Below are 22637 nucleotides of genomic sequence, written 5' to 3'. Positions count from 1 at the left end.
CTAGTATGTCTGTTTCATATAAGTCTATGGTTGTCCACCACCAATACCGAATTGTCATGCGATAATGTTCATAAAAGAAATGCATGGTTGAGTAACACAGTCTGCATTCAGGAAGGTAGCGGTAATTTAATTGCTGTATGTGCAAATGTGATTGCTTAATTCACTCGTGACTTAAAAAAAAAGTAATCTCTTCCATTGTCATTCTGTCTCCTCTCTTCAGCTGCAGTTCTGTTAGGCCCAGACCCCATTGATGGCTTGGATGCAGCTTTGAGAAGCAGGAGAATGTTCTGTTTCGAACAACCCTTCAAACCCAGGATGTGTCATCAGTCAGATCGACACCTGCGTCAGTCTCTGAGACTTTCTGAAACTGGAATGGAACCTGACGTGGATCTCCTCTCCAGTCAGAAGCAAGCCCACAGCTCACACTGATCTGGTAAACCTGCTGGTTTCAAGAACTATGAACATGAAAACATGTCAGTACAGTAATGTTCCTTTTATTGGCAACATATTTCTTGAACTAGATGAGACTGCAGCATGTCATCTGCTGATGGGCTGCTTGTGTTTTTTTTATTTGGCGTTCCTGAAGGGCCTGCATGATGCCAGGACCACCCTGAACTGAGGAGGAGAGATGAAGGCTGCCCACTCCCACCCTGGAGCCAGGATCCTCTTCCTCACAGCACAACAACCTCATCTAACAGTCGGGTAAACACACATTCTCATCACCTTGTATACCTGTTTATTACAATTATTTTGAAAGCAAAACCATGCAACTTTTGCTCTCGCGCTCCCCCTACTGGTCCCCTGTGAAAGCTCACTGTCATAAACGTTCTCTGCGTCAAAATCGCCCCGAGCAAGTGGCGAGTGTGGCTAAACTTTGTCTCCCATCAACAAACCGAGCACATGTGGAGCGTCGCAAGGTCCTTCCGAAAAAGATGATGTGACATATGTAGGGATAATTTGATGATGTATGTCCGTTTTCGCGACAGAGAAAAGGCGTGTCCCCGATATTTTCTGTCAGTTTTAATCAAGCTGGATTCAAGAAAATCTCAATTTTATCACAGACGGACGACTTTTGCATCAAGACTTCTTCAAAAACCACACAGACTGAAAGAGAACCGATTTTCCAATCAACAGCGATAGGTTAGTCCTGGATATGAACCGGGTGGACGGACGGATGGATCCTCCAAAGACTGGCGCCCCATCTCTGCTCGGATCAATGACAAGGTCTGCCTCGTCTCTCATCAGTGCGTTTGCAGAAACGCCCCCACCTGCCTGCAGGAAGTGTGACACATCCATTATTTTTCATCCAGTTTGTATCGTTGAAGAAATGTCGTGCGTCGATAACCGAGAGGTGAAAATGAAAAAGATTATTATTTACTGTGAGTGTAAATGAGGAAAGGCGTGAGGCGCAGTTCTTTAGGTTGATTCAGCAACCAAGATGGGTGTCGGTCAGAACACAGGAGGATGAGGAGGTTTGGCTCTTCAGGAGTGTATTTATTAGTTGATGCCCATGATCACAAATCAGTTTCTGGAAATAACAATAATAAAGAAATCAGCTTCAGTCTCTATTTCTCATACATTAACATAAATCATTCACATCAATCATGTGATATACACCAACACAAAAAAATACATAATTGAATGAAGAACAACAAACATAGGGGCAAATAAACGCCACCCGCCCGGACTGTGCGGGTGTAGTGTGGTGTTGGTCACATGGTGCTGACGTCAGCATGCGTCAGGTATTTGTAGGCGCTGTTCGCGCCCTGGCATTGTGGGAAATGTATGCAAAAATAAAGCCTCATTCATTGAAGTCAAGCCGCTGTCTGATCCATCTGTTGGGACATAATATGTAGGGACAAACGCTCCCACAACACGGAAGCTAAACTAACTCCACCCGCCACTCGCAGTGTGGGTGAACAAACCAAGCGCTCCCATCGGCGAGAACTCCGACACTCGATTTATCAATTAAGGGAATAAAAACGGATTAAACTACCGGATGACACACAGGCACGACTTGGTCGCAGCCGAAATGCTTGCTGTAACGAGGGAGACCAGCGCGGCGCAGAAGGAACAGGGATCACAGCTGATCGGGACAAACGCACACGTCTGCGAGGTGGAGGTACCACAGACTCGTAGGCCAAGGATTTAGGTAACTCAAAGAGGGGGATCTGCTAATCCACTCGCTCCTCGGGACATTAACACGCCACAGCTGACGACCCGTCGTCATTTCCGGCCACCAGGAACCAACCCGGACACTCCCTAAACCCAGCCTTTTATACAGCCGCCCCCAAATGTGCATAGAACATTTGCATGCCATAAGAGGCTCAATCAGCCTTACAGAGTCCAGACGTTGAAGGAAGGTCTTCTACCGATTGGAGGACTGGCAACCTCGCCAGTCGGCCTACGGGCTGTGTGAAGAGGTGTCCGTTGATGTCAATGTCCGCAGGTCTGAAGTGACCGTCGTTGCTCTGCAGACTCCAGCCCAGTCCAGTCGGCCATGGGCTGGAGGTAGTGGGGCTCCATCCACATAACGACGGTGTCGTCCTGTAAACCCAGAGGACCAGGATTGGTCCGCCAGGACTTGGGAGCGTCGCCAGTGGCGACGGCTGAGTTGCTCCGTCTTGGGGTGCACCACCGGGGGGAGCGAGCCATCAGGCCGCCCCATGAGGAAGCTGTCGGGTGTCACCGGATCCATACTGGCTATGTCTGCAGGATTAGGGGCTGAAACCACGTGGCGCCCAGTACAGCTTCCAGTCAGCTTCTGCTCACCGGCTTGGTAGGTTGTCGCCCGCCCAGGGTCTGTCAGGAACCGCAGCTCCGTTCTCCGCAGACAGGCCATGACGGACTTCTTCGGTGCCTGCAATGGGGGCGTGGTATACTTTCTCACCCTGTTGACCTCAACACAGGTTGTCTTGACATCCAGCCGGGCGACCGTCTGTTTGTTCTGTTTGGACCGGGTCACCTCTCTTTCAGGTCGACCAGGGACAGCGTCCATCTGGCCAAGCCTCTTGACATGGCGGTTCAGTCCGTCCATCTGTGGGGGAACAGAGGTGGAAAGACACTGCACAGAGTTAGCTGGCCGCCCCATGGAACCGATTGGACCTTGGAGGGTCCACCCCAACCGAGTGTGGACTGCTGCCGGTCCGCCAGGTGATCCAAGTCGGACCGGTCCTATAGGTGTTATAAGGTGTGATTGATCGGAGCCAAGGAGCAGCGATGGCCTGACATCCTTCAGGGCCGATATAGGAAGACCACGGAGGTGTCTGTGCTTTTTCTGCAGTTGCTCGATAGGGTAAGTATGCTGGGCTAGGCTGAGGCGACCGGCTATGAAGGCTCCGTCGACCTTGTAGCTGATCTTGGGGTTAGTAGCTGGGGAAACCCGGAAGGATATCCTTTGTCCATGTAGCACCTGGATGTCCTGCTGGACTGTCCGTAGGGGGAGGTTCTCTGGAGTGCCCTTTATGCCCAGGGATTTGGCTGCGGCTGGTAACAGCATGGACCTCTCCGAACCATCATCCAGCAGGGCGAAGGTGCTAATGATTCTTCCCTTGTGATGGAGAAGTACTGGAACCACCTTTAGCATGACCCGATTACTGGTTTCAGGCCTGTTGAGGAGGAGGGAGGGAGGCGGAGTTAGTAAGGCAACTCTCTTCTTTAGGTGCAGCCTCTCTATTATTCCTCTCAGGCCTGAAATTTATCTCATGGAGGGTAAGGAGGTGTTTCCCTTGGCAGATGTGACGAGGCTTCTTCAAGGTGCACCGAGGTGCTTAATGGTTGCGCGCGCAGCGCCAGCACCGCTTGTTGTCTGTGATCCACTGCTTGAGCTGCTCTTGGGTGAGTTTGGCAACCTCACCGCACTGACTCAGGTAATGGTCTTCACTCTGACAGTAGGGACAATAAGCCTTCCTCACATGTTTCTTCTCCCCAGGTTTTGGTGCATACACAGCCCCGGAAGGTTCGTTAAGGCTGTGCAGGACTGTCACTGGAGGCTTGGTGCGAAGGTCCGGCCTGGGAAACTGTCTCTCCCTGCTGGTTGCTGTACTGACTTGGCTGTCGAAGCTCAGGCACCAGGACTCGCAGCTGAGCCACTCGGAAAGGTCGTGAAGGGTGTGAACGGTTCCAGGCTGCTTGAACTGATGGCGGCGGAAGTCAGCTCTCTGGTCTGCTGGGAGCTTGGTCAGGAGGCGAGCTACACGGGAGCCGGAGTTGAGCTCAACCTCTCCCGCGGGGCCTAGTGTCTTGAGTAAGCCCACCAACGACTGAACCTGAAGTGAAAACCGCTGGTGAACCTGAAGTGAAAACCGTCAGAAGCATTTCATAGGATTAAACTGACATTTTTATTTCTGTAGGATCATCCATGTTGCAGGAATGAGTTTGTAAAAATGCGTAAACTTTTGGTTTTCAGCTAGAAAATCTCTTTCCAGAATGCATTGGAGCGGATGCGAGGAAATTCTGCCGTCTCCCCAAACAAACGCATCTGGCGAGAGAAACATTTGAGATACAGAAAAAATAAAAGCATTGCCAGTATCACAAGGACTCTAGCTACGCTTTGATGTATAATATGTTCAGATTGAGCCAGAAATGTGGCCGTGGGGACCAGAAAACTGTACTGCATTAATACTGCATGTAATGTCTAACCTGGTTTCCATAGTAACAGTGTGTCCAAGTTACCCCGGGGGAATTTGATGACATCGTCGCCTGAGTTGCCTGGCAACTTTGAATCAAACCTGTGATGTCATCACCAGCGTTGACAGCCTGCGTCTTCAGCCTGCAGTTCACCACTCTGAACTATTCAGACGTCCCGATCAGTCGTAGCTTTGCGCTTTGGAGAAGAATCACCCGCCCACCAAGTTATCCATCACTGAGTTAGCTTGATCTCTCTAAATTTCAGCTTCAGATTTCATTTTGACAGAGGATATTTGAGTATGTTTGACCAGACGAGGAAACCTCAAGAGCATTGTTCACCGACAAATGTAAGAACACGTGTTTTTTAAGTGAGAGTTTCCACTAAAACTGGAAATAGTATTTGTCATTGATGTGTTACTGGACATTTATGAAAATAATGACCTTCTGAACCATTGCATTTACAGATGTCAGGTTACAGGAAGACAAAGCCAATTCTGGACCAGTTTGCGCCCATCAACCCATCAGCTTCTCTGTATGTGGGAGACCTGCTTCCCACCACCACAGAGATGATGCTTTATGAGAAGTTCAGCCAGGTTGGGCAGGTCATCTCTGTCAGGGTTTGCAGACACCGGATCACCCGCCGCTCTCTCGGCTATGGCTTCGTCAACTACACGAAACGTGAAGATGGTGAGTTTTGTCTGAACAACCTCTAAAGGAGGCGCTGTGCCTCCAGTCGATCTTAATGTTCTTCAATTCATGTCTGATGCTGCATTTTGAGGGGCGAACCTGTGAATACGCTTATGTTTTTTTTCTTTTCTTGTGGTCTTTGTGTAGCTGAGCGAGCGCTTGACGACCTGGCCTTCACTGTCGTCAACGGCCGGCCTGTGCGGATCATGTGGTGTCGACGAGACCCCTCCCAGAGAACCAACGCAGCGGGGAACATCCTGATTAAGAACCTGGACAAATCCATCGACAGCCTGTCCTTGCTGGACACGTTTTCAGCCTTCGGGACTGTGCTGTCCTGTAAAGTGAGTATGGGGTCATAACAGTGTTAAAACTTTTTAGGAAAATTCATGATGCTTGTGAATGTGTTTGACTCATAACTCTTCCTCTTTCCAGGTGGTTTGTGACGACAACAACGTCTCAAAGGGGTACGGCTACGTGCACTTTGAGACCGTGGAGGCGGCTGAGCGCGCCACTCAGAGGCTGAACGGCATGCTGCTCAATGACCAGATCGTGTAAGTGTGATTTCCGTTCTTTAAACTTTTCGAACCTGCTTACTACAAGTTCCGAAGTCAGGTTTTGACACATTTGACTTAATGTTTCATGATGTTTTCTTCAACAGAACTATTGAGCCGTTCCGATCGTTTAAAGACAGGGAGGCGGAGCTCGCCACAAGTGCAGAGGAGTTCACCAACGTTTATATAAAGAACTTCGGAGAGGACATGGACGACAACAGGCTGACGGAGCTGTTCAGCAAATACGGTAAGAGAGTCAGATTTAATTTCCACTCAGCATTCACAGCTGAGGATGTGAACCGATGTTGACCAGCTGCTTTTTTTTTTTGGACAGGACCCACATCCAGCGTTCGTGTGATGACAGACGACAATGGAAATTCGAAAGGATTTGGATTCGCCCGCTTTGAGAGCCACGAGAACGCCAAGAAGGTAAGAACCACTTCTGAGGAAGACTGATGGGTAGATCACATATTCTCTGCATTTCTGCTTGCTTCAAATCACGATACCCATGTTTATTTCCTCTCAGGCGGTGGACGACTTGAACGGTAAAGTGTTGAACGGCCGGCGGTTGTACGTGTCTCGTGCCCAGAGAAAGGCAGAGCGGCAGACGGAGCTCACGCGCAGGTTTGAGCCTGAGAGTTTGGATCGCGGATCCAGGTATCAGGTCAGTAGGTCACTTAACTCCAGCGTCCAGTCACTTTTTGAGGAGCAGATCCGTCATGCTCAAAATGAAAGTGGCAAAGGACCTTTGAGCCCAGGCTGTACTGTTTAAAGACTGTTATTCGGGGTGGCACTAACTTCTCCTTTGTCCTTGAATAAACTAGGGGGTCAATCTGTACGTCCACAACCTGGACTCCGACATGGATGAGGAGCGTCTGCACCGAGCTTTCAGTCCCTTTGGAACCATCACAAGTGTCAAGGTGAGCAGTCAACTAGCAGTGAATTACAAATTTGAATGGATTTCTTATTCCTTATGGTAATTCCTGTCATATCACAATGAGTCTTGTGTAAATTGAGGTGACAGGTATAGGTGTAGTTAAAGATATAAGTAGGAACTCTGAGAAAGAGCATGTTTAATTGAATGTTTTCATACCTGAACTGATTGAGTTTAATTTGTGTCTCTTCCGCAGGTGATGACGGAGGGGGAGCGCTGCAAAGGATTTGGGTTTGTCTGCTTTTCGTCCCCTGAGGAGGCCAGCCGGGCCATGACTGGGATGAACGGCCACGTCTTGGGCACCCAGGCGCTCTACGTGGTGCTGGCCCGGTCTCGTCCTGACGCGCGTCCTCAGCGCGAACCCTTTGTCCAACCCCGACATGAGGCCTACATGCAACCCCAGCGAGAGACACAGGTACACCCCCAGCAGCAGCCTCTCCCACTCCAACAGCAGCAGCTTCTCCTCAGATGCCCCCAGTGTGGGACCTGGCTGCTTCCACAATCTCAGTCCTACGTGTGCCCTCAGTGGGAGCCTAACGCACGCTTCCATCACGGGCCCCACATGCTCCCCCAGGAGGGGACCCCCTCAAACCCTCAGTGGGGGGCCAACATACTGCCCCGTTATGAGCCCTATGTGTGGTCCCAGCAAAATCTTCACATGCACCCCCAGTATAGACCCTATGTGTGAAAAGGTGGAATAGATTTATAAAAAGTTAACTAAAGGAAAGAATTGTGTGGGGGGGGGGGGGGGGGGGGGGGGGCGTAAAATGAAGCATTGAAGAAACAAAAACTCAGGAAAAAAAACAATTGATATCAACTTTCCAAACACAGAGGGAAGGATGGAAGGAAAGAAAAGAGAAATTAAGCATTGAAGAAGGAAAACCTCAGAAAAAAGTGATATCATCATTGCATCTCTGTGTCTGAGGATCGGGTCGCTGGGCACCCTGCCGTCGGCTGCCACCCAATCCACGGTGTCTCTGGATTGGCAGTCCAGGGGGACCGGAGGGTGTGCTCCAACTATAGAGGGATCACACTCCTCAGCCTCCCCGGGAAAGTCTATTCCAGGGTACTGGAGAGGAAGATTCGACCGATAGTCGAACCTCGGATTCAGGAGGACTGATGCGGTTTTCGTCCTGGTCGTGGAACAGTGGACCAGCTCTATACCATCCACAGGGTGCTCCAGGGCTCATGGGAGTTCGCCCAACCAGTCCACATGTGTTTTGTGGACTTGGAGAAGGCGTTCGACCGCGTCCCTCGTGGTGTTTTGTGGGGGGTGCTTCGGTAAAATGGAGTCCGGAGCCCCTTGTTCAGGGCTGTCCGGCCTCTGTATGACCGGAGTAGGAGTCTGGTCCGCATTGCCAGCTGTAAGTTGGAGCTGTTCCCGGTGCGTGTTGGACTCCGGCAGTGCTGCCCTTTGTCACCGGTTCTGTTCATAATCTTTATGGACAGAATTTCTAGGTGCAGCCAGGGGCTGGAGGTGGTCCGGTTCGGGAACCACAGGATTTCATCTCTGCTTTTTGCAGATGATGTTTTCCTGTTGGTTTCATCGAACATGGACCTACAGCTTGCACTGGGGCGGTTCGCAGCCGTGTGTGAAGCGACAGAGACGAGGATCAGCAGCCCCAAATCCGAGGTCATGGTCCTCGACCGGAAGAAGGTGGCTTGCCCTCTCCAGGTCAGTTTAGAGACTCTGGCCCAAGTGGAGGAGTTTAAGTATCCTGGGGTCTTGTTCACGAGTGGGGGACGGATGGAGTGTGAGATTGACAGGCGGATCGGTGCAGCGGCTGCAGTGATGCAGTCGTATCGGTCTGTTGTGGTGAAGAGGGAGCTGAGCCGAAAGGAGAAGCTCTTGATTTACCGGTCAGTCTACGTTCCCACCCTCATCTATGGTCATGAGCTTTGGGTCCTGATCGAAAGGACAAGATCCCGGATACAAGCGGCTGAAACAAGCTTCATCTGTATGGTGGCTGGGCGCTTCATTAGAGATAGGGTGAGGAGCTCAGTCACCAGAGAGGAGCTCGGAGTGGAGCTGCTTCTCCTCCACATCGAGAGGGACCGGCTGAGGTGACTCGGGCATCTGTTCAGGACGCCTCCTGGACGCCTCCCTAGGGAGGTGTTCCAGCCATGTCCCACTGGGAGGAGACCCCGGGGAAGACCCAGGACACGCTGGAGAGACTATGTCTCTCGGCTGGCCTGGGAACGCCTTGGGATCCTCCCAGAGGAGCTGGAGGAAGTGTCTGGGGACAGGAAAGTCTGGGCATCTCTGCTGAGACTGCTGCCCCCGCGACCCGGCCCCAGACCACAGAGGGAATGATGGAAGCAGAGACAGAAAAAAAAAAAAATTAGGCATTTCAGAAGCAACACCACTGAAAGAAGTGATATCATCATCACAACAAAAGAGGGAATGATGGAAGCAAAGAAAGAAAAAAGAAATTAAGCATTGAAGAAGGAAAACTGCTGGAAAAAAATGATTGATATCATCATTACATCTCTGTGTCTGAGGATCCGGTCGCCGGGCACCCTGCCGTCGGCTGCCACCCAATCCACGGTGTCTCTGGATTGGCAGTCCAGGGGGACCGGAGGGTGTGCTCCAACTATAGAGGGATCACACTCCTCAGCCTCCCCGGGAAAGTCTATTCCAGGGTACTGGAGAGGAAGATTCGACCGATAGTCGAACCTCGGATTCAGGAGGACTGATGCGGTTTTCGTCCTGGTCGTGGAACAGTGGACCAGCTCTATACCATCCACAGGGTGCTCCAGGGCTCGTGGGAGTTCGCCCGACCAGTCCACATGTTTTGTGGACTCGGGGAAGGCGTTCGACCGCGTCCCTCGTGGTGTTTTGTGGGGGGTGCTTCGGTAAAATGGAGTCCGGAGCCCCTTGTTCAGGGCTGTCCGGTCTCTGTATGACCGGAGTAGGAGTCTGGTCCGCATTGCCAGCTGTAAGTTGGAGCTGTTCCCGGTGCGTGTTGGACTCCGGCAGTGCTGCCCTTTGTCACCGGTTCTGTTCATAATCTTTATGGACAGAATTTCTAGGTGCAGCCAGGGGCTGGAGGTGGTCCGGTTCGGGAACCACAGGATTTCATCTCTGCTTTTTGCAGATGATGTTTTCCTGTTGGTTTCATCGAACATGGACCTACAGCTTGCACTGGGGCGGTTCGCAGCCGTGTGTGAAGCGACAGAGATGAGGATCAGCAGCCCCAAATCCGAGGTCATGGTCCTCGACCGGAAGAAGGTGGCTTGCCCTCTCCAGGTCAGTTTAGAGACTCTGGCCCAAGTGGAGGAATTTAAGTATCCTGGGGTCTTGTTCACGAGTGGGGGACGGATGGAGCGTGAGATTGACAGGTGGATCGGTGCAGCGGCTGCAGTGATGCAGTCGTATCGGTCTGTTGTGGTGAAGAGGGAGCTGAGCCGAAAGGAGAAGCTCTTGATTTACCGGTCAGTCTACGTTCCCACCCTCATCTATGGTCATGAGCTTTGGGTCCTGACCGAAAGGACAAGATCCCGGATACAAGCGGCTGAAACAAGCTTCATCTGTATGGTGGCTGGGCGCTTCATTAGAGATAGGGTGAGGAGCTCAGTCACCAGAGAGGAGCTCGGAGTGGAGCCGCTTCTCCTCCACATCGAGAGGGACCGGCTGAGGTGACTCGGGCATCTGTTCAGGACGCCTCCTGGACGCCTCCCCAGGGAGGTGTTCCGGCCATGTCCCACTGGGAGGAGACCCCAGGGAAGACCCAGGATACGCTGGAGAGACTATGGGCGAATCCCAATTCTCTGCTTAATCCTCAATCTTACTCCTCATTCCTGAAAATGCGCGCTCCCGTGAAGTTAAGTGCTGTCCCATTCCTAAAGAAGTTGAGGAAAGGAACGAGACTAAGGGACGTTATCTCCCTTAATTTTGAGATTCTACGAGACCTACCTTGGAGTTAAGGATGACCCAGAATGCTTGTTAAATAATTTGTTTTGCTGTTATTTTATTAATAAAACATTTTGTATATTAGTTTGGGAGTAATTGTATTAACTTTCTATCACAGATAATATTTACAAAGGCTATTAGAAAGAAATCAAGATAAAGGGCGAATCCCAATTCTCTGCTTAATCCTCAATCTTACTCCTCATTCCTCAAAATGCGCGCTCCCGTGAAGTTAAGTGCTGTCCCATTCCTAAACAAGTTGAGGAAAGGAGCGAGACTAAGGGACGTTATCTCCCTTAATTTTGAGATTTTACCAGACCTACCTTGGAGTTAAGGAGAATCCAGAATGCTTGTTAAATAGTTCGTTTTGCTGTTATTTTATTAATAAAAAATGGTGTATATTACTTTGGGAGTAGTTGTATTAACTTTCTATCACAGATAATATTTACAAAGGCTATTAGAAAGAAATCAAGAAAATTCATTTGAATGCATTTATTAACAAGGTCACACATGCAAAATGTTAAACATTTCTAATGCAGGGCGCATTACTTACAATTATAAAGGGCGTTGTTATGGATCATTGACCAAAATTATCACTGCTGCCAGCCCCCCCCCCCCACCCCCCCCCCCCCCCACCCCCACCCCCACCACCGCACTAAATTCTGCACCGCCTTGACAACGGAGAGGGGAAAAAAACAGCGGTCCACGCGTGTGTGCTCTCTCTCTCTCTCCTTCGGACGGTCCAAAGAAGCGTCGCGCGAGCCCCGAGCACCCTCCCGACGGTCCAAAAACTCCCCGCCGCGCGCTCCCCCCTGGCTAAACTTTTTTCCTGCAGGAAACGCTGCACTTCTTTCGGCTTTCTTCTACCCTCTTGCGCAGTGCTGCCCCCTGTGGTCCAAGGACGTAACTGTCTTTAAGGGTTGTCCCATTTCCAAGTGACATTACATTCCTTAACACTTGTTTTTAGGAGGCACTTAATTTGAGATTGAGGATCAAGGTTGAGGAGTGAGGATTAAGCAGAGAATTGGGATTGGGCCGATGTCTCTCGGCTGGCCTGGGAACGTCTTGGGCTTCTCCCAGAGGAGCTGGAGGAAGTGTCTGGGGACAGGGAAGTCTGGGCATCTCTGCTGAGACTGCTGCTCCCGCGACCCAGACCCAGGCCACAGAGGGAAGGATGGAAGCAGAGAAAGAAAAAATAAATTAAGCATTGAAGAAGGAAAACCGCTGAAAAAAGTGAATGACATCATTATGACCACAGAGGGAAGGACGGAAGCAAAGAAAGATGGTTTCCGGGTCTCAGGGGACGACAGCTTAGAGAGAGGTCTCCCAACCAAAAAGGAGAAATCTACCCCAGAAAGTCAAGTGAAACAGATGAACTCATTTGTTACGAGTTCTGAAGAAAGGGGGATGATGCCGAGCTCGTATAATCAAGCCAGCAAAGTTGACTACGAAAGAAGTGTAGCTGCTACACGCCGGAGACGCTAATGACAGCCCCGCAGACGCTCGCGCGGCTAACCCGGAGATGAGCAAAATGAGCCTGAAGCAGTATCGAATAACACAATCCTCAAGGGACTACGCAAAACGACAAGCATTCAGATTTACACCAGCAGAGGATGATGAGTAATGGTTTTCTACTTTATGTAAGAAATGCCTCATTCTTTCTTGCACAAAGTGGATTTGCACTGACTATATGGCTGACATCATATTGGAGGGCCCTCAAACACATCGGTGGAATCGAGGCTATCCCTCAAGCCAGCATCGGGTCAGGAAATGGGAGTAAAATCTTACATGTAAGTAAAGTCATGGACATTGAATGAGGTCCAAGTCTGGACCTTGTTCAATGTCCATGACTGTTTGTGTGTTTGTTGTAATTATTTCATTGTTGTGTGTTTTTATTGTTATTAAAAGGGGTAAGTAACATCAAGATCAAAATATCGTATGTTGATCTATCTGAAAAGTTCAATAAAAACGTTTGAAAAAAATCCAAAATTCAGGATGGTGATGGAAGGTTTATTAAAATTACGGGAAGAATTGAAGGACTAGATGTAACACTTCTAGATACTTACATTCCACCCGTATGCGATTGGAACATTTATAGACAGGTATTTGACATAATGGTAAACTCTCAAGGAGTAGTAATCTGTGGAGACTTTAATATTCGAGTAAACCACCAATTAGATGTATCAAAATCCATTAATCAAGAAAATTCATTATCGAACAAAGTTAATTCCTTTATAAAAGAAGTTGGAATCGTCGATGTCTGGAGAGAACCACATCCCAAAAGCAGAGATTACACGTACGACTCATGCCCACACAGAATCTATTCAAGAATAGACTATTTTTTATGTTCAGTAGTGAACGTTTCAGAGTAAGAGAATGTAAAATAAAGACAATTCGGAGTATCGGACCACAGCCCTAGTTAAGTGTCAATCAACTTAGAGAAAAAGGGTTAGAAACCTCTTGTGGAAGTTAAATGCCGACATACTGAATAATTCTGAAATAAGGGATATCATCATTACCCATCAAAGAGGGAAGGATGGAAGGAAAGATGAAGCATTGAAAAAGCAAAACAAACCTCTGAGAACATTGAAAAACTGATATCATTCCGAACACAGAGGAAAGGAAGGGAGGAGGGAAAGAGAAAAAGGAAAGGAAACGTTGAAAAGGAAAAATCCTCTGAAAGAATCAATTGATATCTCTCTTACAAACATGTTAATGAAATAAACATTTAAATGCATCAAACAAATGATGTAGAATCTGTCCTTGATAGATGTAGTTTACAAAAGGTCAATGAATTTCAATGTTTTACATTGTAAAAGTAGTCTGTGTTCAAGTTTCTTCTGTTCTGACTCCTCTGTGGTGATGTACAATCTATTTGTAGACAGCCTTCCAGCCAAGAGTCCGCTGTGCCTCAGAGCAGATTCCTCCAGTTTCCTCTGTAGTATTTTATTGTCTATAATGTCAAAGGCTTTCCGCAGGTCAGCATCAATACCAATGGGATATCTGTCATTTTCAGATGCCTTAGCAGTTTCTTCTGCCATCTGCGTTATGACATGAGTAGTTCTGTTTTCTCTGAATCCAAATTAATTTTCATTTATTATTTTAAAGGGACTGTATCATGCAAAATTCACTTTTTGTATGTTTTAACCCCTTCAGCTCAGACCGGCCCGCCGGCGGGCCGGTCAACTTCTCCCGATGCATTTATCAAATATCCAGACGCATTTTGCAAATTCCACAGACGCACTATGTACCGTTAGAAAGCTGATATTCTCATGAATCCGCTGGTATAAACCTCTTTCAGATGTGATTACCACAGCGGGTAATATAAACACATTTGTCCAACATACAGCAAATTAAGTAAACAGCGCAACTCACCTTTGGAGGCTCATAACTGATCACAGATGATCCATAATCCAGATAATCCAGCAAAAACTGCCACAGTCCAAACGTATGCATCCAGGCAAAGCTAGAAAGTATAGCCTTTTTTCCAAAACATGTCTTGAAATAAGCAAATAATCCAGAATTAGACGCGGCGCGTCTCTCCGCGTGTGCGTCCGATAATCCATTTTTTTATCAGATAAAAACATCCAGACCTCTCTCACTCGCGCTGAGGATATCCAATATGGCGACTGATCGGTTTCAGTTGCTTATTCATCATATTTCAACCAATGAAGTGACTCATCCCTCCCTCCGATGGCTAACCAGCCAACCGCTGCCGAAACTGATGGGCCCACGTCATCGGTCGTCATCACTCGTCGTCAATGAATTCTGAGCCAATCACGTCGGTAGAAACGTTTGACTGACAAGGCTGGTAGCCAATGAGCTTGCTGAATGGCTGGCTGGCCCGCTAGCGGGGTTTTGTGACTTCTCAGACATCTGCTGAGGGATGCACCTGCTGTCTATCCCTGCTCCTCTCAATCCGAGTGCCTTATCCCACACTGAAGCCTATCTGAAGTGATTTTTTGAGTACTTTATGAGTTTTTGGAGTGAAAATAATGTAAAAACGGGCCAAAAACCAACATATACCATTGTACAGAGGGCATCCAGAGGGTATACAGAGGATGTCCAAAATTGACCCCGCTGGGGCAGAGCAGTACAAATACATGTGTGAAACACTCATTTCCTGTAGTACTGCTCTGACATTTTGACCTGAACTATGTAAGACCCCAGGCTTTAGTAAAATTGTGTTTTCAAGCTCTCACAGTGCTTCCACACTTATTTCCAGGTGTTTTATGAGGGAAAAAATTCAGGCGAGAATGAAATTCATCCTAATTCAGTGTGCTGCAACATAAATAAATCTGTGCCAGTAGCACCTAGAGTAATTCTGACTGCACTGGGTGAAAATACAGGTTGTCAGCTTTAAAATGAGACCCCAACCATGCATGTACTCCAAACAGTTCAAGAACAGCATTCAGTTTACTTTGGGTACGTCTTTAGTTGAACTTTTAGGCGAAAATGGCCCCGAGCTAAAAGGGTTTTAACCTTGTTATATAGTTATGTACTCACCAAAAACACCCCCAAAGCATTTTTTTCCCTTAGTGCCTGTGCGTTTGAGCTTTCTTCGTGTTTATGCTGCTCAGAGAGGCAGCCCCTCCCGCACCCATGAAAACGCTCTGTTTCCCATGTTTACGTCACAGGGTGAAGATGGCTCCCCTGAGCCCCCCTCCCACAGGCCCTCGGCAATCAGCGTTGTTGCTTTTTGTATCTCCGATTACGGAAATAAACTTTGACCATCGTCTGAAAGCAACAGTCAAGCAAGAGTCTGAAGGGTCTGCGCTTGGTGAGTTTCTAACAGGAAAAGATGTTTTCGCGTGTGTTTGCATGTAGAGAAGCTAAAGCTAAAGTACGCTGTCAGTCAAAGTCCACAGGGGGAGAGGCGGGATTTTCAGTGAAACAGAGCGTTTTCTCTTCCGGGTTTCAGAATTAGCCCCAGAAAATCTTTTATTTCACACAAAATGACTTTTCCTTAGCGCCAAAAATAAATACCATGTTAATGCCTTTTCTAGGGTTTGGACTAGCTAAAAAAGCATGATACAGCCCCTTTAAGCTTCCAGAGGAATGAATCTAATTGTTTCAAAAAGAATTTCTCCAGCGTTTTGGAAAACTGAGGAAGAAGGAGGGATGGTCGGTAATGAACATGTTCAGTCTTTGTGACTCGAACTCCTGTAGTGTGAGTCCAGTCTGTCCGCTCCCTCATCATCAGCCTGGTATTCACTCCCTGATTGGCTGGACGACTCAACAAGGCGCTGCTGGAGCTGCTGTTAAACTCCTCCTCAACGCTCAGTGTGTTCTGGAGACGGTGAAACAGGGAGAGGTGGGAGCTGCTGGTACAGAGTTCCGAGAATTTTAAAAACATCAATTGAGCATCCTGGCACTTCGCCAAGTGAAAGAACCCAAAGAAAATTCAAATGCAGACGAGGGAATAGTAGCTGAAATAACCATTGTTTACCACACTGTGCAACACGCAGTGGTGGCTGTAGAAGAGAGGTGGCCGGGGGCAAAGGGGGAATAAATTCTAAATAATAAACTAACAATGCGTTTGCTTCATTTTCTGGAAATAATCTGCCACAGAAGAGCAGATAAACAGTTTGGGGCGCTTTTTTATTTGAAAGTGTAACTTTGTAACCCCCAGGACTCCCTTGAAAAAGGGGTTTTTAATCTCATTGGGACTTTCCTGGTTAAATAAAGATAAAATAAATGAATACATTTTAGTAGTGATTCCACCAATTACTGAATAATCTAAATGAAGGACATGAAATTAAACCAACCAGCTGTTTGATGGCTGCAGCTTGAGGCTCCTTTTAGATTCCCCTTCACTATATGGTGTATAAACGTACTGTATTTAAGTTAACACTCACTGAAGACTGAAACTGAAGAACGATGAGGTGCCCAACCAAATAAATTCACCACCAGCTGCCACTGGCAACACTCCCCGTCACAGCAAAGCTTTGGAACGTTATAAGATGAGGGGCAGCTTTTTTTTTTTTCTTTAATGTTATTTTGGACTCGATGCATCAAGAATACGTTGGTGTCCCACTTTGTCCCACACAAACAGTCTTATTCTCATCTGGGGAGTCAGGATCTGGCCAGTTTAATTTGAATCCTTCAAATAGCTCTTCCTGCCACTTATCAGCCTTCACAGTGCCGAGCGCACGTTCACTACTTCATCCTGCAGAGACTTCATTACCCATACTGCACTGAGCTTTATGAGAGAAGTAAGCATGCGCTGTTGACAGAGTGACTGTCTGACTCCATCCAGCTGCTCTGTAACTCACATAGAAAATCTTTTGCTGTGTATGGTGTCTGCTAACTGCTGAAGAGGTAAACCTGGGGGAAAAATGAGTTTATAGCAGTGTTTCAAACGAGCGGTCGAATCAAGAGGCAAGTTTGTTTCGGGATGAGCCATGCCTGCACTTCATTAATTTTTTTTTTCTTTAAAGATTGACTTATGCAAAAGAGAGCACCGGCACATTCAGACAAGTCGGACTGCTTTAATCTGAGAGGATATCTGTAATTCTGTCATGAAAACACAACCACATCCTGACATATGACAGCAGCCTCCTATCAGATCGAATTATACAAGTCCGTTTCTCAGGAAATCGCTTCTTGCTCAACATGGTTACAAAAGTTTCATAACATGCACAAATATCCAGAGTTAAAAGTCCAAAAAAAAATAAAAAAACCTGATGCAAATGACAACAAATACATGAAAAACCTCCAGAAAGTGACGGAAGCCAAAAAGCAGGTGTAAAACTGCAATAAAGACATGTAAAGTCAATCCTCAGGTGTGTAAATCCACCAATATGAGAGATGATGTTAGACTGGACACCAGGAGGAAAACTGCTTCATTTGAATCCAGGCAGAAAAAGTTTCCCATGTGAGTCTGTGACAACAAGAGTCTTTAGCGTCTGGTGAAAAACATGCAGACAGGACGTGGGTGTGTGTGGAAGCTCCACCTAATGGCTGATAAATGTTGGGGACAGTTGATGATGAGACTCGGAGAGACGTGGTCGACCTGAACATGGAGCTGAAGCTGCTGCTGCTGCTGCTGTGGAGCTCAGGTAGGACTCTGCTGCTCACTGCTGCTTCTCTCTGCTGGGAATTCTCCTCCGTCTGGGAGTTTCAGTGCTCCACACACTGGAAAGAAGACAGTGTGGTCCTGAAAGCTGCTTCATGGATCATCCTGATGGCTCTTTTCTGGAGTGAGCACAGCGGTGGCAGTGAGGATTTGGAGCTTTTGCTCCAAACTTCCAGGCAGTCGTTCCAGTACGACAGTATCAGTGAATAATATCTCATCTGGAGAGCTTTGCTGTTTAGGAAGGATTCGGCTTTGCTGAGGACTGAAAGATTTGTGGATATTTTGGATTCAGCATGTTTGATGTTTCACTAGAGTCACTCGAGTTTATTTGAATCAAAGCACTATTTGAATGTGTTCAGTTCTGAGTTGATTTCCTCTGAGAGCTGCTCTACATTCACCCTGGACAGAAAATGTTGGTGTCATCAGAAAACAAGATAAATTGTTGTATTTTACAGATTTTACCTCCTTCATGACGGTTTTTTTCAGTGGCTTTGGTGCATTTCTCACATGACTTTTTCCTTTTGCTCAACAGTCAGTTCAGCCTCCTCAACATTCAGTCATTTGTTCTCATCATAGCAGCAGTTTCTGGTTTGATAACATTATCGTTTGCTCATGTCCCGTCAGTCCAGATGAACTCTCCTTGCTGAATCGTCCTTCTCTTCTTGTTGAAGCTTTGAGCCAGGGGAGCATGGCAGAGTTTTCCTTTTATATTGTCTTAACTGAAGAGCTTTGGTTCCACACACCCTTTGGCTGGAATGGCGTGTTTACTGCAGGCAGCTTGAATGAGGCATGCACACTTCTGTGGTGAAGCCCAGGGCAGTATGGGTAATGAAGTCTGTGCAGGATGGGGGAGTAAACGTACGCTCTGCACTGTAAAGGCTGATGTGCTCTGATAAGCGGCTGTTTGAAGGATTCAAAGAGACGCGCTGGTGAGCGAACCGCTACGATGTTGGAGCTTTGAGAAGTTCCAGGACGCTCAGTGGACATTTTTAGAAGTCCTGGAACTCCGTACCGGAATGTACCGGACCACTGAAACCACTGACGAGCTGTCAACATGCGTCAAGCAGATTTGAGACATTTTCAATATTTTTCCTGAAAATATGTCCTAAATTGAAGAATTATTCTCAGGTGAACTTCAGCTTTCACTGATGAGGAGTGTGTGAAGCAGTTTCTGAACTGATCTTATTAGTTGTAACAAGTTTTGGTGACAGGGCTTCATTTTAATGACGCTGACAGGAAAATTTGCTTTTGAGTAATGAACTATCCATTTTGAGCCAGTGACACATTTTTGCAGGTTTTTTACTCCGTTTTCACCACCGGATCAATCACTCTGATCACACCTCACACCACAGGAACATCACACACCATGGCGTTTTCACACATCCATCAATCCTTTGCTGACGTTGATCATCAGAGATCAGGACAAAATTCATCCTGTAAGTGTGTTTCGGCATTAAGCTGTGAGCTTTTGGATCTTCTAGCTGCATAAAGGTATTACTTATTGATCCAGCCTGATTGGAATTAACTGATTGAAATCCTGTTTAAGAACATGGAGAATGAAGAAACACAAACATGTTTAGGTGCTGTGAATATTATTTTTCATCCTGCAGAATACACATTATGTCAAATCAGACTGCTTTAATCGGAGAAGATATCTTTAATTCATGGAAACACAACCACATCCTGACATGTAACAGCAGTCTCCTATCAGATCTAATGATATAAATCCACTTGTCATCAAATCACTTCTTGCTCAACATAGTTAAAAAAAAGTTTCTCAACCTGGACAAACATCCAGAGTTAAAACTCCATCTGAATCCATGTTGAATCTCAGGCAGCAGTTTGCGTTTGTCAATAAATTCATCAAATGAAAATGTTTTATATGATCCTGGAAAACTGTGGGAGTAAAGAAACAGGCCTGTTACGAGGGTGTACCCAAAAAAAAACAGAATTTGATTATAACTTTTTATTTATGACATTTCAAAATAAAACACTACCGTCGCTTTCAAAATAATTTCCATCCGCATTAATGCAGTGCTCCAGCCGCGTCTCCCACTTCACGAATGCGTCGTCAGACCCGCGCGTAAAAGTGCCGTTTTTTTGCCGGCTGCGATTTTTCTGTCACCTCCTCCACATCTGCAAACCGCTGTCCCTTCAGCTCCTTCTTCAACTTGGGGAACAAGAAAAAGTCACTCAAGGCTACATCTGGCGAATAAGGCGGATGGGAGAGGAGATTCATCTCATTCTTCTCCAGAAACTGCGTGATGCGCAGCGCCGTGTCCGCTGGCGCTCTGTGGTGGTGGATCAACCGGGCTCCACTCCGCCACTACGCGAGCCGCTTCCTCCTCACATCCTCACGGAGCCGTCTGAGGACTTCCATGTAGTAGTCCTGATTTACAGTCTGACCTGGAGGGACAAACTCGCTGTGGACGATACCCTGGACAGCAGAAAAGCAGCTTAGCATTGTTTTCACGGCTGAGCGCACCTGACGCGCGGACATCTGGCCCTTTTTAAACCACCCGAACCACTCATGGACCTGATTCTTCCCCAGAGCATCATCCTTGTAGGCTTGCTGCAACAAGGTGAGTGTTTCTGCTGCTGTTTTTTTCCCAGCAAAAAGCAGAATTTAATGTTTACGCGCTGCTCTGGCTTCCCAGTCAATGTTGCCATTTTGGAAGAAAATCGCAGTCCGCCGCTGCACTCTGTTGCTTTAAATAGCGCCTGACAGGCGTCAGTGTAACTCTCGGAGCTCAAATTTCTCACAGATGTGCATGAGGCTTACCTGCAGCACATCTGACGGCCAGAAGTCGGAACTCATTATTATTATTGTTTTCTGACCAAATTCCGTTTTTTTTGGGTACCCCCTCGTATTAAAGATCTGGTGTTTTTCTCCAGTGTCGTCCAGTGGAATGACTTAAACTGTTTTAATTTCTTTTGGGAATTTATCAGTTTGCAGTGACAGACAGCTGATCGTCATATTGATACCATCCCAGTCCAGAGAAAAACCCCAAACCAGCACAGAACTAACCTACTATGACTCCAAAACCTGCCTGAACCACATCATAGTTTTCAGACGTATTCCCAGATTTTGTTTCTCTGGTCCCGTTTACACAACAATGTTTCAGGTGGCAACAAATCGTTCTTGAGTTTTTGTTTTGGAAAAGTTTTGCATCTATCAATAGAACAAAACTTTTGTTATGTTTTGGGGTTTCTGCTTACACAACGATGCTTGGAGTCACTGAAAACACGTTTTTGGAAATGGCTTCCAAGGTGGAAGTTTTTGAAACCACTCACGCTCCGTTTCCTTGTAGAGGAGAGAAAAGGACACTTTTTGGAAACGCTCGGGGCGTCTCCTGGTTGACTGGGGAAACACTGCCGCTGCACATGCACAGCACGGCCGGGCCAACAGTTCTTCTGCTCATGCTCAGTCGATGGACGACAACAACCAACAAACATGAGTTTTCTCTTGAGAAGTGGTGGAAACGGAGCCTTGGTGTCAATTAAAAACTGGCAATGGATTTTCTGTCCCAGACTTTAAGACTTCACGTCAGACTCTGTTAGATTTGCTTTTACAGTTAATCTTGACCTTTGAACTCTCTTATCCCAGTCTGGATGCTCTTGACCTGAGCTGGACTCTTCGTACATTCAGTTCATCTTCAGATCAAACATATTTCACTGGAATGTTGACACTGAACTCAAGCTGCATGATCAGAAGTGAGAATCACTAAAACCTGATGAATACTGAACTCTCTCTCTGTTTCCCCTCAGGAGTCCATCTGGAAGACAGAAACCGTCCAGCTGGTAAAGAAAGTCCTCAAAGATGAAGAAAGAAAGAGAATCTTTGTTCTTGCTGACTTTGTGCTCTTTGCTCAGACGCTGATGTTGAGTTCAGGTTGGTGGGAGGAAGCTCTTGCTGTTCAGGTGGAGTGGAGCTGAAACACCTCGGAGAATGGAGACCAGTGGACGACAAGGACTGGAATCTGAAGTTATCAACTGCAGTCTGTGAATGTCTGGACTGTGGCTCTGCTGTTTCAGTGAAAACATCTGAGTCATCATACAGATCTGCGTGGAGTTTTGAATATGAATGTTTCAAGTCTCCATCAGATTTGAAGAATTTCTTCAGGTCCTCTTATGCTTCCTCTTTCATTAATCTCACGTGCTCAGGTAAGACCAATTTGGTTTCAATTAACTCCATGTTCTCAACATGGTGAGTTCAGACAGAAAGCCTTTAACATAACATCACAGTTGATGAAGCATTAAAAAGTCAAGGTTTTTTATTTTCCATTTGTTCACATAAACCATTTCTGGTTGTAGGTACAATGTTTTTTGAGGTTGTAGCTGCAGTGTTTGTGATGAGGTTGTAGTTGCAGTAACCTCCTGTCCTGTGTTCAGACTCGGTGCGGCTGCTGAATGGATCCAGTCGTTGTTCAGGCAGACTGCAGGTGAAGACGAACCCGTCCGAGCAGACCTGGACCTGCAGGATGCACAGGTGGTGTGTCGGGAGCTGGGCTGTGGGGCTCCTTCAGTCCTGCAGGGGGCGCTCTACGGAGACGTGCAGACTCCCAGGTGGAGCCCAGAGTTCCAGTGTGGAGGCCATGAGTCTGCTCTGCTGGACTGTAGAAGCTCAGGCTCAGCTAGAAGCAGCTGCTCACCTGGTAAAGCTGCTGGACTCACCTGCTCAGGTAGAAGAGTAGCTGCAGCTTTCACTCCTCTTCTCTTCACACTCACTTCATCCTCTCACTCTTCTCTCTCTGCTCTGGGTTCAGGGGTCGATGAGTTCAGGTTGGTGGGAAGAGCCAGTCGCTGTGCGGGAAGTCTGGAGCTGAAACATCTTGGTGAACAGAGACC

General features: G+C 47.2%; 1 protein-coding gene across 1 annotated transcript; it reads left to right on the top strand.

The window, feature by feature from the left end:
- Positions 1-1673: 1673 nt before the first annotated feature.
- On the top strand, positions 1674-7338 carry LOC115383622 (polyadenylate-binding protein 1-like). Its single transcript, XM_030085754.1, has 10 exons — positions 1674-1689; positions 5146-5316; positions 5464-5657; positions 5749-5867; positions 5975-6114; positions 6202-6296; positions 6394-6531; positions 6692-6787; positions 6998-7136; positions 7328-7338. Exons 2-10 carry the CDS (start codon positions 5196-5198, stop codon positions 7336-7338), a joined length of 1053 nt encoding a protein of 350 aa, XP_029941614.1. The 5' UTR covers positions 1674-1689; positions 5146-5195.
- The last annotated feature ends 15299 nt before the right edge of the window (positions 7339-22637 follow it).

Source organism: Salarias fasciatus (assembly GCF_902148845.1).
Source record: "Salarias fasciatus chromosome 23 unlocalized genomic scaffold, fSalaFa1.1 super_scaffold_20, whole genome shotgun sequence".
Taxonomy (NCBI): domain Eukaryota; kingdom Metazoa; phylum Chordata; class Actinopteri; order Blenniiformes; family Blenniidae; genus Salarias; species Salarias fasciatus.
This window is presented reverse-complemented; position numbering and strand designations above follow the sequence as displayed.